The sequence below is a fragment of the Eptatretus burgeri genome, chromosome 4 (assembly GCF_056783735.1).
Source record: "Eptatretus burgeri isolate ZD-2024b chromosome 4, Ebu_testis_v1, whole genome shotgun sequence".
Taxonomy (NCBI): domain Eukaryota; kingdom Metazoa; phylum Chordata; class Myxini; order Myxiniformes; family Myxinidae; genus Eptatretus; species Eptatretus burgeri.
This window is the reverse complement of record NC_140964.1, coordinates 46,290,923-46,306,196: the sequence shown is the minus strand read 5'-3', so window position 1 is coordinate 46,306,196 and position 15,274 is coordinate 46,290,923. Positions and strand designations below refer to the sequence as shown.

At 43.0% G+C, this 15,274-nt stretch overlaps 1 protein-coding gene across 2 annotated transcripts in view; it reads left to right on the top strand.

The window, feature by feature from the left end:
- The window catches only part of LOC147027961 (caspase-8-like), an 85,885-nt gene that overhangs the window by 69,769 nt on the left and 842 nt on the right, over positions 1-15,274 (top strand). For both annotated transcript variants that reach the window (XM_085877850.1, XM_085877851.1), the window contains exons 8-9: positions 6,496-6,740; positions 11,893-15,274. The exon at positions 11,893-15,274 is cut by the window's right edge and continues 842 nt beyond it. In XM_085877850.1, coding sequence (XP_085733976.1) covers positions 6,496-6,740; positions 11,893-12,019 — 372 coding nt within the window. In that variant the 3' untranslated portion in view covers positions 12,020-15,274. The remainder of the gene's footprint in view (positions 1-6,495; positions 6,741-11,892) is intronic.

The following is a 15,274-nucleotide window of genomic DNA, read 5'->3' as shown; positions in this document are numbered from 1 at the left end:
TTCTGGACTTTCATTTGGTCAGGGGGAAAAGAGGGGGAAGGGTTCTCGACTTGTGTTTGGTAGTAGAACTTGTGGAGAAAAATGGGGGAGGGGGGTCGTACCGGATTGAATGAAATGGGGTACATTAATACAGCATGCCAAGACCGCCCGGAGATGTCCATGGGGGCTGGAGATGGGAGGGGGTCTGGGATGAGGTTTGTTTGAGGAAGGGAAGGGAAGGTGGCATTAGAGGAGGTGGAAGGGGCAGGCGATAAAATGCGCCCAAACAGCAACACTTTTTTTTTAACTGCTCGGTTCTATATAAAACTGAGTGGGAGCAGTTAAAACCCATGCTATCTACCTGGCAAAGGCCTGCCTGCCTGCAATGATGCATGCTCGCACATGCTGCGACCTTTCCACCCCTCCGGTTGACTCACTCCGGATCTGATTCGGACAAGTTATCCAATGGGGAAGCTGTTTTAAAGTCAAAACTAAACTGTCACTCCTTAACAATCCCCTTAACAGTGGGAGAGAGGTGGTGGGGGAGGGGAGGGTATCTGAGAGAGAAGGGGGGAGGGGTATTCCTGTTGTTGGTTTATTGGTTAGGGTGGTGGGCTTGGGATCTGAGGATCCTGAGTTCAAATCCCACTTGGCTGTTGAATTAATATCAGGTGGGGTTGACTCTGCCTGTCATCCTTCCAAGGTCGGCAAAATGAGTGGTATCCTGTGTCGGAGTGGCGACCCGTCCAGTATTGTGCCCATTAGCCAAGGAGACTGCTTAGGCAGCACCAACGCTCTGCACAGAGTATGCTCCCAATGGATGGATGGATGGGGAGAGTGGTGGTGAAGGGAGAGGGAGAGGGAGGGGGAGAGGAATTCCAGCAGATGTAACGTCCAGTTTAACATCCATCCGAGAGATGGCACACACATTGATGAATCACCCTGCCTGTGAATGACAGTTTACAGCTGTGTCTGGATTCAAACCCAGGCTAGACAGCTTAGAGTGAGCGTGCGTACCTCTCAGCTATCCTCCCGTGATGTGGTGATTCATTGCTTTGTAACAACTGAAAACATTTTTTACTCATTGTAATCATCTAATTTATTTTGCCTTATGAACTCTGATGATGTCCCACTGCCGCAGTATCGCCATTGAAGCTTCAAGAGCGCTCGCTCATCAATTGGCTTGAGCATTCAAGCAAGCACTCCAATGAAACAGTTGAAGAAACTTTTAAAAATGAAATGTTAAATTTTTTACATGTATCTATCTATCTCAAAGTGACATGTCATATAATGAAAGAAGATTGTACAAAAAGGGGAAATATGGAGTAAAATAAAATTGCACATTTTCAGCCGGTGAGCCACCGCCCAAGGCACCGCACGACAATGCTGGGCCAAACGCAGGCGAGTAGGATCTGAACTTAGTTCTAGTCGATCGATATATTCACTGACGGTGCGAATATATTTACCGTGTATGGCTACGGCTTGGAAACAAACAACCAAGCAGCTTGTCGAGCATTCGCCAAGTGGCTTAAGCATGCAAGCAAGCACTCCAGCAAAATGGGTGATGAGGAACGACTGGCTTGGCAAGCAATTAGCGATCGCTGATTGGTTATATAAACACTGCACACAGAGATGCCCCGAATGTCAAACAATGTTCGATTTGGACAAATGAATCCTTTTTTCTTCTTCTTTTTTTAGCAGTCAGAACTACTGCTGAAATCAATAAAGAAGTTTAAATTTTGAAATTTGGCTGAGATTGAGATTCAAGAGGTTATGGCATGTGCGGAAATGAAATAAACCCACGAACGCTGGCGTCTCGACGTTTATAAGCATTGAAATGTATCCAGTGATTCGTAGGTATGATGATGAGGCATTCGATGATATGAGTGAGGAAAGTGGGGGAAAAAAAACTTTGTCATTAAGAAACTGTTGTGGCCTGTTCCAAGTCAAGGCATTGTTAGACAGGCCAAAAACAATGGTGAATTAAGACCCCAGTGAGGTGACCAAGGATAATGCTGCCTTGATAAAGGATAATTAAATATGGCTGTTAATTATCTTCAAAAGAGGTGTTTGGGTTAATTTAAACACCCAATTTTCAGTCATGCACTACCTTGGCATTCCCTTTGTATGCATGCAATGTTTGGGGCCACTATGTTTCATGGTTTTGGACTTATGGAGGAGAAGGATTGACACACACTGACATTTATCAGTAAAGATTATGGCATTGACCCCTCCACCCTCTCTACAAGATTGAGGCTCATGCAAGAGCAAGGTAATGCAAGGTATGAACTAACAGCTAGGAAACTTGTGGACAAAATAAGCAAAGGCATGAACAAACTTGAAAGAGGAAGAGAGGAAACATTGCAACCTCCAAAGAAGAGTGTTTGAGAAGGAAGGGTTAATGGGGATTAAAACGTTTGTGGGTACGGATGGGGGATGACGAGATGGTGGTGCATCACCTGCTTTTGAAGCCCTGGAGGGAAGGGTTGGATAGAACGGCCTCTCCAAGTTCATTTTCCATATTGGAGAAGTGAGGAACATTAGCGTTGAGGTGAGCCCTCAGCCTGGATTTTGGGAGTTCATCCAGGAGGGTGTTACTTCTTCCTCTTCTTGTGTATGACAGCTTGACTGCCGGATAGCTATCATTTTGTTGATGCGTGACTATGCTGCTGATGCTGTGCCTCTATACCAGTACACTGGTACTCGATTTGCTGACCTCAGAAGGATGACAGGCTGAGTCAACCTCACCTAGTGTTAATTCAGCAGCCAACTGGGCTCAAACTCAGGACCCTAATATCCCAAGCCAGCCACACTAACCACTAAGCCAACACCAGGCTTAGGATGTTACTGGAAGAATGTTTGTGTACTTCAGTTGTTAAGGCCGAAGTCGCATTTGCTCTACGGCGAGGATACGGCGGCCGTACGCCCTCTGAATTGACAAACGTGCGGCGGCTGCAGTTTCTGCGGTGACCTCAGGGTGGCCCTATGCCATTTGGCTATCTTTTACAGGCCGTAGGGGTCGCCGTGGAGTTATAACGCGGAGTTATAACTTTTTTCATTTCTACGTTCGCTGTAGCAATTCGACAAGCCGAAAAAAGAAAAAAAAACTGGTTAAAAAAAATATTTAACCCACTCGCTACTGTCCGTCTGGCTGCACGTTCGCCTTAGGGCCCCCCTGCGGTCGCCTTGCGGTCACCTTGAGGCTACCTTGCGTCTGCTTTGAAAATTATATGGCCACCGCAGGGCCCCCTTAAGGTCACAGTGCGACATCAAATCAAAGACCGTACGGCAATCCCACGTTTTCGGTCTCCACAATTTCTAAATACACCATGCGGCTCCCCGAAAAATAAAAACATATGTGACTGCTACATTGTGTGACCGTGGAAATACTGCGGCCGCCGTATAATTGCTAGTGGCCGTAGATTTTGCAGACCCCACGGCCACCGTGACAAATGTGACTTAGGCCTAAGGAGGGTCAGACGGCTGACAGAACAGAGGGAACCAAACCGCAGGAGGTGGAAAAATAGCAGGCCACCATTTGAGGGTTCTTTTGAATGTTCTTCTTGTATTCTTATTGCCTCTCAGAGGCATGCTTCTCATCTCACACTTTCACCACTCATGCACAGAAAAGGCAAATCGAACTAATGAAGTCCATGAATAATGTAGGAGCATGGATAACTGCACCAAATTAACACAAAATTGTACTAGATAGTTCAGTTGAAGTCTATAACACATTTCAAATATGTCACAAATTGGCTTTCGGGATCCATTTGCCATTTACAGAAATGTAAGTATTGACTCGGAGATAATTTTGAATCCTGACTTTCTTTCTTAATTGAGGTGACAATAAATAGGTCACACTCTCGATTACAGGGAGGGCATGAGGTGACAGTCACAGAGAGTGGGTTCCAGGGATGAAGGAAATGAGGTGAGTGTGGACCACCCCAAACTGGGGACTTTTACACTGTAATCATCTCTGAACGGCTCCGAGGTGTCGGTCTTCCTTGGAGGTCAGTTTGGTGATTTAGTCCGCTTAAGATATGTAGTGGCAAATTGTAAGGCCTATAAGCTCCAAGGATTAAACCTCAAGACTAGCAAGAAAAGTATACTAATGGGTTTGAAAGCCAATTTTTTTGCAGAAACAGATACAGAGAGAAAACATTGGATTTTCCTGCCTTGAAAGGCATGTTCCAGGTAGCTGACCAACGACCTCTCTCATTCCTGATCTGCAGCACTGAATTCTGCAGTAGTGTCCTTCTCAGAAGTGTGGTGCACTGATCTGCACGGGGGGGGGGGGGGGGAGAGAGAGAGAGATAGAGATAGAGATAGAGATAGAGATAGAGATAGAGATAGAGATAGATATTGGGACCGTACTCTGTGCAGAGCATTGGTGCTGCTTAAGCAGTCTCCTTGGCTATTGGACACAATCCTGGACGGGTCACCACTCCGACACAGCACTCATTTTGCCGACCTCGGAAGGATGACAGGCTGAGTTAACCCCACCTGGTATTAATTTAACAGCTGAGCGGGATTTGAACTAAGGACCCGAGGATGCAAAGCCCACCAACAGGGTGGAGTCATCCTAAAAATTGTGCAGAGGATTATTCAGGGAACCAGTGAGGTGATTAATATAGAGCTAGAATAAGTTCAGTTCTCAAATGCTGTGACACCAACCTCAAGAACAAGATCTCAAGATGTACTGCCATAAAGAGCAACCCATTGTTTCCACTTGGAGAGAAATTCTGATGACCATTCTGTGAGGTGGTCCCATCATACCATTAGAAGACAGTCTGGCATCCATATTAACTTTCCATTTCATTGGAGTCTTGAGAGATATCCATGATCGTTTGAGATTTAGTGCATCCCTCGATTGTTGGTTGAAAATGAGCGGCATAGTCATGGGAGAATAGCTGGGGCAGAAGGTGAACGGACATTACATTGTTGGAGAAGAGATGATGCCTATTTTTCACAATACCAAACTCGTCGCTCCAACTTGGAACCCATATAATTTGTTGAAGTGAGTCTCGGTTGTATATGCACAATCTTTTCCATCATCGTTAACATGCGTTTTAAGCAATCCCAGTTAAGACTGGTGCTATAAAAGATTGAATCAATTAGTCTTGGCAAGAGGATATATTGTTACGAATTTGGAAGCCTTGTGCACACAGACAGCGGTCCTTATAGAACAGTTATTTTGATAAGTAAATGTGGATGGATAGCTCCCTTTCCCTTGTTTAATGGGTAATTAAATGTTCATGTGCTGCGGAATGATTTTGATAGTCAGGGTTTTCTTTTATTTTTACACCCCTGATAACTACAACAACACTCCTTCACCTCGCTTCCTCACACCTACGCCATTGCCTACGTGCGTGTCAGCACGTACGTGGGCGGAGTTCACGAGGACCTGACGTCGCTCTCGCCCAATCAGGGAGATGCGAGTGAGTTCCCCGGCGGTCGTCCAATGAGCACAGCCCATGCAGGATAATATTCCTCTGCCTGTTTGGGGGGGGGGCGGTCCACCGTGACGGCCGTCACGCCCCCCCCACCCCCAGTCCAATCAGCGGACTTGGCATCATTTGCGGCCAATGGGTGATGAGCGAACCGCACCCGAAAAGGGGAGGAAGGAAGAGAGAACAAGGAATCGGCGCCCTGTCTTCTCGAGCGCGTGCTCTGGTTCTCGGCTCATCTCGTCACTGGCGTGGTCTGCGTCTGGCTGCCCTGCTCCGTCTTCTGGCAACCGGAGCTCCGGGAGGGGGTGGACGTCCAGCCGCGCGAATGCGGCCAGGTAGCCTGCCACGTTCTCGTCCCTCAGCACGACTTCCCTCTGAGCCGAAGGGATAATAAAGACCATTTGGGTCCGTTTCTTTTGGGTGTGCGTCTGACTGTGGGCCCATCTTTAAGTAGGAACTGTTAAGTGCTTGTGCTGTACATGATTGCATTTCTTTATAGTCGGTTCAATTCTGCCCTGTGTTTTCCCTTTTCCTATTGTAAATGAATCTCCTGTTAAATGTATCAGCTCGTTTCTGTTTTCCTCATTGGTTTAACACGGTGCGTGTTGGGAAATTTGGGGAAGCGGCAAAGTGTGCATTTGGACCGAAGGGACCTTGGTAACCACCCGCTCGGGTTACGCACGGGTCGAGCACGGAAACGACTCGTCCGGTCGAGCGTGTGAATACTCGGTAGCTCGCCACTTGGGTCTCTAGGTATTTTGAAGTTTGGCAAATAACCCTGTCCCACGTGGTGGAATTATTGATGATTCACGGTCCGGTAAGGGACCCGTACCCTCGGAGTTTTCCGAAAGGTACGACGTCGATTCCGGATGTTCGGTAGAGTTGACCCTACTGCTCCACCTCGCGGTCGTGCTCGCAGCCGATACCCGGCCCGCAACAATATGTTTACCTTATTTTCTTGTTTGGACACTGTTTCTATTACCTTGCAATTTGTACAAAAATAATTTGTTGCATTCTTTTTGTACCTGCCTCTTCCCCACCCCCTTCATCACCCATGCCAAACCAGGACATAATAAATTCTTTCAAACCGATAAACATTAACTTTATGGGGAAGCCCATACTGCTTTTTATTCACATTGTGCAAATTCCAATTGAAGATGATGATCTTGAGGCTGATGCCATCCCAGAAAAGCCACCGAATCCATCGGAAGCCAACATGGTGGTGTGTTTGACTTGTGAGGATAACTCTGTAAAACCCGGAAAGAACTACATCGACTTGCTTACAAAACGCCTCACCAGTTTCGCTTGTAGGTGAGTATACTCTGCATGTGTTTTAATCGTGAAGTGAAGCAAAAGCATAGAGTGAGATTGGGTGGGTGAAGTTAAGTCATGTTGTGTATACTATGCATTGGTAAGGCTATTATTGGTCTGGTTAAGACGACAGCACCTGAAAGTTCACATGGATTTGTTAACCACCATGCAAAGGCAAAGATGACATTTCCGATGTTGGCCCTTTGGCGGAGTAAGAGGGAGCTAATGCTCCAAGTTTTTCCTTTCTTTGACAAATGGCTAACCTCTAACACATCAGCTATACTTAGCTTCCCATAACAATCGACCATACTTTCACCAACTACGAGTTAACCAAGATCTTTCATACTGTATAGAGCATGATATTATTTCCCGTTTTTGCATCAGTATCATGCTTTCAATAAATATATATATATATATATTTTTTTTTTGGGGGGGGGGGCTGCGTTAATTAAAAAAGTTGCTGATCAGAAATCTGAAGCACATTTTATAGGCAAAGGGGAGAAAGAGTTTGAGTGCAAATTGCTGTGTATCTATGTTGAGGTTGCGCTTTATTGCAGCACCAAAAGCACCTTGTATGGCAACTCGCATTTACTCTAATCAATCTTATTAACGGATACACCCACCCTCCGGGAAGGAGTACCCTTCTGTCCCACCTTTGGTGGGTGTGCTATGGCAGTCTTGGAAATGCACTTTATAATATAATTCTAATTTTTGTCATTTTTGAAAGAAATTTTATTGATCACAACATATCATACTCCAAATCAGGTTCCATTAGAGAGAAATTCTAGTTGAGAAGGTTCCATTATATTATGCAAGGGGTAATTTTGGAACGTGTCACACAGGAGAAGGATCTGGGGATGGTAATAGATACGGGAGCACAGTGCTAGGCTGCTATAGATACAGCAAATCGGGTTTTAAGTTGTATTTGGAGGGGGGTCATTTATAAATCAAAAGAGGTGCTGTTAACATTGTACAGGAATTTAGTGAGGGCCACATCGAGAATATTGTATGCAGTTTTGGTCACCACAGTTCCGGAAGGACATCGATGCCAAAGAGAGGGTTCAGCGCAGGGCTACTGGATTGATTCCGAGCCTAGCTAGACTCAGCTATGTGTAGCGGCTGAAGGAGACAGCTTTATACACTAGAAAGGAGGCAGTTACAAGGAGATATGAGAGAGATGTTTAAAATAATGAAAGGTAAAGATAAAATGAGTGCAGATTAATTATTCAACAGAGTAGACAGTGGTACGACCAGGGGCCATAGCCTGAAAGTAAAGAAGAGGAGAGTTAAGACGGTAGTAAGGCAGGAGACTTTTTCTCAGAGAGTAGTTAATGCATGGAATGGCCTCCCTGGAAAGGTCGTGGCAGCAGAAACAGTAGATAAGTGTAAATTGGAATTTAATAGGTACCTGTAAGTTCTGGAAGTACTGTAGAGGGGTATAGGGATGTTTACAGGACTTTTCGGTTGTTTGAGCATTGATGGGTAATTGTGTGCATGTGTACGGAGTGCTGTTGGTGGGGGTCTCGTCAAGGAGTGTTGTGTGGTTGATGTGTGTGTTTTAACCAAGTCCATGCCCCCTTCCTGAAGAATGGGGGGGGGGGGGTAGAAAAAAATACAAAAACTGCAAAAACTTAAAATAAATAGATAAAAATAAAAAATATAAAAATAATTTTGCGTTTTCTTCTTTGGATCTTGTGTTGATAAATTAGAATGGTGTTCGTGCAGGAATCATGGGCTGAATTGCCTCCACCTGTGTCTGTTTTCCTTGTATTATGCGGAAGATGAAGGATGATGATTTGTAATACCGGCTACTGCCAAAGGTGGTGCTATTTCTGCCATACGTCAATTTTGCATTTTCTTTGACATCCACAATTTTTATTTTTATTTTTTTATACATAGCACAATATCTAAAAAAAGTTGTGGATGGATTCGGATGAAACTTGGTGGACACGTTGGTTGTGTGACAAGGAAGATATGATTTAATTTTGTGAAGATCTGAATCTGGATCTGATTAATTTTTTAAGTGATTCCTCACCATTGAAAGATAGGGCTAAAATGATATATAGCACGATATCCCAAAAATGTATTTGGCCAGATATGTTGTCGTGGATCAGGCATTACGGGGCGGAGGTATGCGCTCCATTGTGTGTCCTTCCAGTTATAGTAAGATTTTGTGGCCTCCTGTGTTTTGGGGCTACTTTTGCTTGTACATGAATATAATAACATGAAGCCTATTCATCTGAACTTGCAGATCAAGCAAAGTAAAATGGGAAATCTATTTTAATAGTCCAAAGTAAATGAATTTTTAAAACCTCCTCGTTTATGTTATTTACAAATCATTTGATGGTATATGATACATGATGACCTTATTTAAGTCGCAATAACTGATAAGGCTTGTGATTAGAAAATTTCCATTCGGCCTTAAAAAGCAAGTGAATGGTTCGTTTGCTGAATTTTGTTGTAAAATCAACATGGAAAGCAAACTTTTCTTCAAACATTAACAGTGAATTTGCTAATCTGATGACGATAAACCAATTAACTTTTAAAACATCGAGTATACTAGACTTTGCTCTTCCATGAGCCTCGCTCCTGTAAAGAAAAAAAAAATCCAAGGAATGCAGAGGTCAAGTTGAAATCTATTCCATGGGATGGAAGCAAACTGCAGCAGACCAATTTTAGCTCACCTGGACTTTAGTCAGGTGAGCTTGTGTGATCGAGCAGTGTCCGTAGGTGAGTGAGTGAGTCCATAAACGCTTCAATCATTATTGCTTGAACCAAGCACATAATTTTGATGAAACTTGGCCACAAGCTTCACATCTCATGCCAAACGAAGTTGTCTCGACTGCATCAAAATCTGCGCTCATTAAAGTGATCTACAGTGGGGGGGTTGACTACACCTCCCTTCCCAAAATAGGTACTTGTTTTCTTCGAAACTACACACACAATTTCGATGAAATTTCACCACAATGTTCATCATCCGTGATGTACCAAAGTGTATCGACCGCATCAAAATCTGGGCTGATTAAAGGGGTCTATGGGGGTAGGGGGTTTGACCCCTTAAAATAGGTGCAGTGCCTATAGAAAGTTTATACCCCATAAAAAAATTTCACCTTTCGATACCTCGTAGCCTGGAATTAAATTGTATTCAATCAGACTTTTTCCACCTTTATTTATCCATCGTAATCCATAACTTATAAGTGAAAAACAAATTCGACAAATTTCAGAAAATTAATTAAAATACAAAACTATAATATCTTGGTTGAATAAGTGTCCACCCCCCTTATAATAGCAATTGTAAATTGGCTCAGGTGTAACCAATCACATTCAAAATCGCACACACCAAGTTAATTGGCCTTCACCTGTGTTAAATAGTCGTGATTCTGATAATTATTTCAGAATAAAATCAGCTGTTCTTGTAGGTTTCCTTTGCTGGGTAGTCCATTTCACAGCAAAGACTCAACCATGGGAACCAAGGAGCTTTCAAAAGACCTCCAGGATAAAGTCGTGGAAAGGCACAGATCAGGAGAGGGGAATAAAATATTTCAGAGTCCTTTCAAGAATAGCCCTTAGAGCAGATTCAAGACGATCATTAAGAAGTGGAAGGTGTATGGTACCACCAAGACCCTGCCTGGGTCAGGCCATCCCTCAAAACTGGATGACCAAGCGAGGAAGAGACTGATCAGAGATGCCACCAAGAGGCTACTGGGAACTTCAAAAGTGCTTCATGCCTTAATGGCAAAGACAGGTCACTGTGTGCATTTGACAGCAATTTCCCAAGCTCTCCACAAGTCTGGCTTGTATGGTAGGGTGGCAAGAAGGAAGCCATGACTCAAAAAATCCCACCTTGAGTCCCATTTGAGGTATGCAAAAAAACTCTGGAGATTCTGAGCTCATGTGGTAAAACGTTTTGTGGTCTGACGAAACCAAAATGGAACTTTTTGGCCTAAATGCAAAACATTACGTTTGGCACAAACCCAACAGAGCACATCACCAAAAGAACACCATCTCTACTGTGAAGCATGGTGGTGGTAGCATCATGTTATGGGAATTTTTCTTAGTAGGGACTGGGACACTTGCCAGGATAGAGGGTAAAATGGATGGAGTCAAATACAGAAAAATCCTAGAGCAAAACCTACTGCCCTCTGCAAGAAATCTAAAATTGGGATGGAAGTTTACTTTTCAGCAATGCAACAACCCAATGCACACAGCCAAAGCTACATTGGAGTGGCTAAGGAACAAAAAAAATGTCCTTGAGTGGCCCAGTCAGGGCCCCGACCAAAATCCAATCGAAAATCTGTAGCATGACTTGAAGATTGCTCCGTGGTATGACTTGAAGATTGCTGGCCATCAACACTCCCCATGCCACTTGACTGAGCTTGAGCAGTTTTGTCCAGAGGAATGGGCAAATATTTCCCAATAAAGGTGTGCAAAGTTGGTAGAGACCAATCCCAACAGACTCTCAGCTGTAATTGCTGTTAAAGGTGCTTCCACCAAGTATTAATTAACTCAGGTGGTTGGACACTTATCCAATCAATATATTCTCGTATTTTTAATTAATTTAATTAACCTTAAGTTGTGCTCCCCATGGTCGTATCTCCCATAGAAATGGGGCAACGGCCTCCCTCCACTAAACCCTCATATTCACTAAAACATATTTTTCTCACAAACTCCATGACCAATTATGGACCAAATTTGGTATGATACATCAGAACAGCATGGTCTCATGAGGGTTTGCTCCCCATCAGAACCTGCCCCTTATAAGAAGTTGAAAAGAGGGGGATTTGCCCCAAATTCAGGTAATTTATTTAAAAATATTTTCAGAAACCGACGACCAGATGCAGACCAAATTCTTCATGAAACATAAGGTCCATGCCATTAACTTAAGTTGTGCTCCCCATGACTGTACTTCAGGAAGGGTGACCATGCCCCTTCCACCAATCCCTCATTTTCATCGCGCCTATTGGGGAAATATCCGTCAGTTCCGGGGCTAATTTATGGGGCTAATGTTTTTTTTTTAATCTTGCTTTCACCTTCCCTGCTTCACCAGGGACTTCACTTTACAGAACATGCTGGTCATTGTCTCTCAATGTCAGTATTCCAAAAGTTTTATTTTTGCAACGTAACACTTGTTTCGCTTTCTTGTTTCTACCAGCAAAGACGCTGTTGCGATCCTGGTTGACGTAAACAAACAGTTCATGGAAGAAGCATCTGGTGGAGTGCAGACACCACATCTCACATCCACCATGGAGAAACCCATGTACTTCAGCAATGGATCATAGATTAACCATGGTCAAGCTAACCTCCAATGATTCCACCATGAATGGAGAATTGGTTGATCATTCTACACCCAGATGAGTCAGTGTGTTGTTCTACATGGATGTAGAATCTTGGTTGTTCATTTGGATCATGACTGTGTTGTCCCTCTGTACTGTTCAAACATTATCATGGTATATGATACCATTGTAGAGCTTTTTGGATTTTGTGAGAGTTTCATTTTTGATGAATTTGGAGTGCATCCGCTAGTAAAACTTGTGTGATCAGTTTGATATGTACTTTGTACATCGTTCGTTCAGTGGCATATGTGATAACTTATTTGGGAATTATGGGGGGGTTTTGTTTCTTTTCTTTGACAGTACACTAAATTCTCTGTCATATTTTCAATTAAAACCAAGTTTCTTTCATGTTCATCAAGTGTAATCCAATATATAAAGAAGAAAGTTTCTTTCTTTTCTTTTTTTTTGTGTGTGTTTGTTCATTTATGCATTCGGCCCCTGCAGGAACCGATGCAACCAAACTTTGCATGGCCTTCTCTTTCATTCAGAGGAAGGTCAAGGGCTATGTTTAGATTTTTAAAATGTTTTTTAAATACATTTTAATCAGATATTTTGCCTTCAGGACTCTATAGAGTCTTGTGCTACTACCCTCCCTGCGTTTTTTTAAAATATATTTTTATTTTTATTTTTTTTTCCGGGATAAATCGAGTAATGTGTCGTATGTTTTGAATATCGTGATTTGTTGTCAACGATATTTAATTAACATCATGTTTCATGTTCGCCTGCTATTAAAAAGATTGCTTTACACACCTCCGGTTTATTATAACACCTCCGTGTTCAAGCCTCAAGTGAGTACGTGTTTAACTTCTTTGGGAAACGCCGATTACTTCTGCTAGTAATAATAATTTTACTCTTGTGTGGCATGTACAAATTGTATTGTAGAATGGCACTTTGGAGAGCACACCTTCACCCGGTTGAACAGTTTACGTTTTGTATCCCACTGATCGGCCGCATCTGAATCCAGACCTGAACCAAAATCTAATCAGGTTATTCTTGTCACAAAACCAACTAATTCACAAAGTTGTATCATCTGTCCATAACTTTTTGAAATATTGTACTCCATTATCGTTTTTGGCCCTCAATGGTGAAGAATCACTTGTAAAATTCTCATTTCCAGATCATCACCAAAATCTAATCAATTCAGACTTGTCACACCCTACCTGTCCACCGAGTTTCGTCCGAATCCATCCACAACTTTTTGAGATATCGTGCTCACAAACAGACAGGAGTAAATACATAAATTCCATCCACCTTCGGTGGTGGAGGTAAAAAAAAGGTCTTGATGCACTTTGAAAAACTCAAATACATAAATCTACATTGTAAGAAGTAGTTAAAAAGGCTAAACATGTATGTTCGGAATTATGCGAGTAATTTTGCGAGAGAGTGCGGTGATGTGAAACTGTTTCACTGCTGTCATGGTGATTGATGAAGAGGTCCAACAGGTACACAGCCAAGTGTCGAGTAACGACGTTCATCTGGCGAGCCGCGTCGGGCCGACGGTGATCTCTCACCTCAGAACTCGATCTCTCTTTCCTCGAAATCGACACTGATACATATACTTGAATGTTCTGAAATGGGTGTTAACAAGAGACATTTGCCAGATGAGTTGTAATACTCAAATATGATGGTGAGAGCTCCATGTCTTTTCATCATTGGAATGGCTGGGATCATCAAGCAGTGTGAAGAATAATATAAAAATGTCACTATGTGCCAGCGTTGCATTAAACAAACTGCAGCAATGTATGTATATGTATGTATATGTATGTATATGTATGTATATGTATGTATATGTATGTATATGTATGTATATGTATGTATATGTATGTATATATATATATATATATATATATATATATATATATATATATATACATATACATAATACCCCCATTTGGAATGGATCGGGACTCGCGTTAAATTGTTAACAATGAAAAATGTCACTGCTGATAATTCCCAGACTGGTGCCCAGCCAACCAAATTTGGTCCACCAATGGATTTTGCATCTTTTGTCGACCTCTGTCCGAGTGCTCGTTGCTTGTCTTTTTGAAGTCGCCATTAACTTGGTGGTAAGCCTACACCGCAGAGCATCCCTGGAGATGGGGTTTTTCTCACTAACTGTGGGTCATATTTTTCTCGGACAACTGTGGAACGAACGACTTCTCTGGCCTCGTGATTTACAGCCAGCGAGCAGAATAGCATCTGTTGCTGTTGAGAACATCTGGAAGAGATAAAGTGCCTTGAGACAGGCACGGCACAGCCTTCGGCATTCTGGATCTATTTTGATATCAGCTGGGTGGCATCCACATTCCAGCACTCACAATGTGTCTACTGGACTGTCTGTCCATCATTTGCCTGTTCCTAAGCTGTGGGATGGCTGCAGCCTCACTGTCTCAGACCACTGATCAGTCTGTGCTCTTTTTTTTCCTCATTTTCCAAACGCTCTTGCATTGAAGCCTTTCCTTCAAGGCAGTCGCTGATTTTGGTCTCATGGTGTTCTCGAACAAACTGGTGCTTCAGGCACATTTTGACTGAGTATGTTACTGAAAATTGAGAGAAGGTATATAAACCATGAGTAAATTATACTTAACATCCTGCATTCCATAGAGCAGACTCTTTTGAGAGCGTCTGTTCACCCATGACAACTCGTGATAGTTTCCTTAGCGAAGGAGCAACATTGGACTGTTGCAGAATGCTGAAGGTTATGGTAGGTGTTTTGAATTTGACCACGCTATTGGAATGCAGTCCCCTACTGTTTTCCAATTGCATTATCTGATCTTTAACGCACACGAACAAACGCTATGAGCCCAGGCATCCAGCTTAATATTCCTTCAGATGATGGCACATCCATTGATGGATGCATGTGATGTGTGGGGAGGGATTCACACCCAAACTATACAACTGGAATGTGAGTATGCTCCCTCTAAGCTCTCCTGTCAACCCTATTGCTGCTCACATCACTGAAGTGCTCCATAATAGGCAATGATGGTGCATCTTTAATCTGCACATAGCCATAGCTGCAGTCCATGTTATATTCATCCTGAAAAGAAGACATCGGTCTCATTAATTTGTGGGCAACATTTGGCCACTGACTGCATTGCTTCTGGAAGCCTGACTCTTGCTGATGCAGTGCCCCCTGTCATTTACGAATGATTTTCGTAATGTGTCCAAGGTGTCGGCAATGCATTACTTATTCTGTGAAAG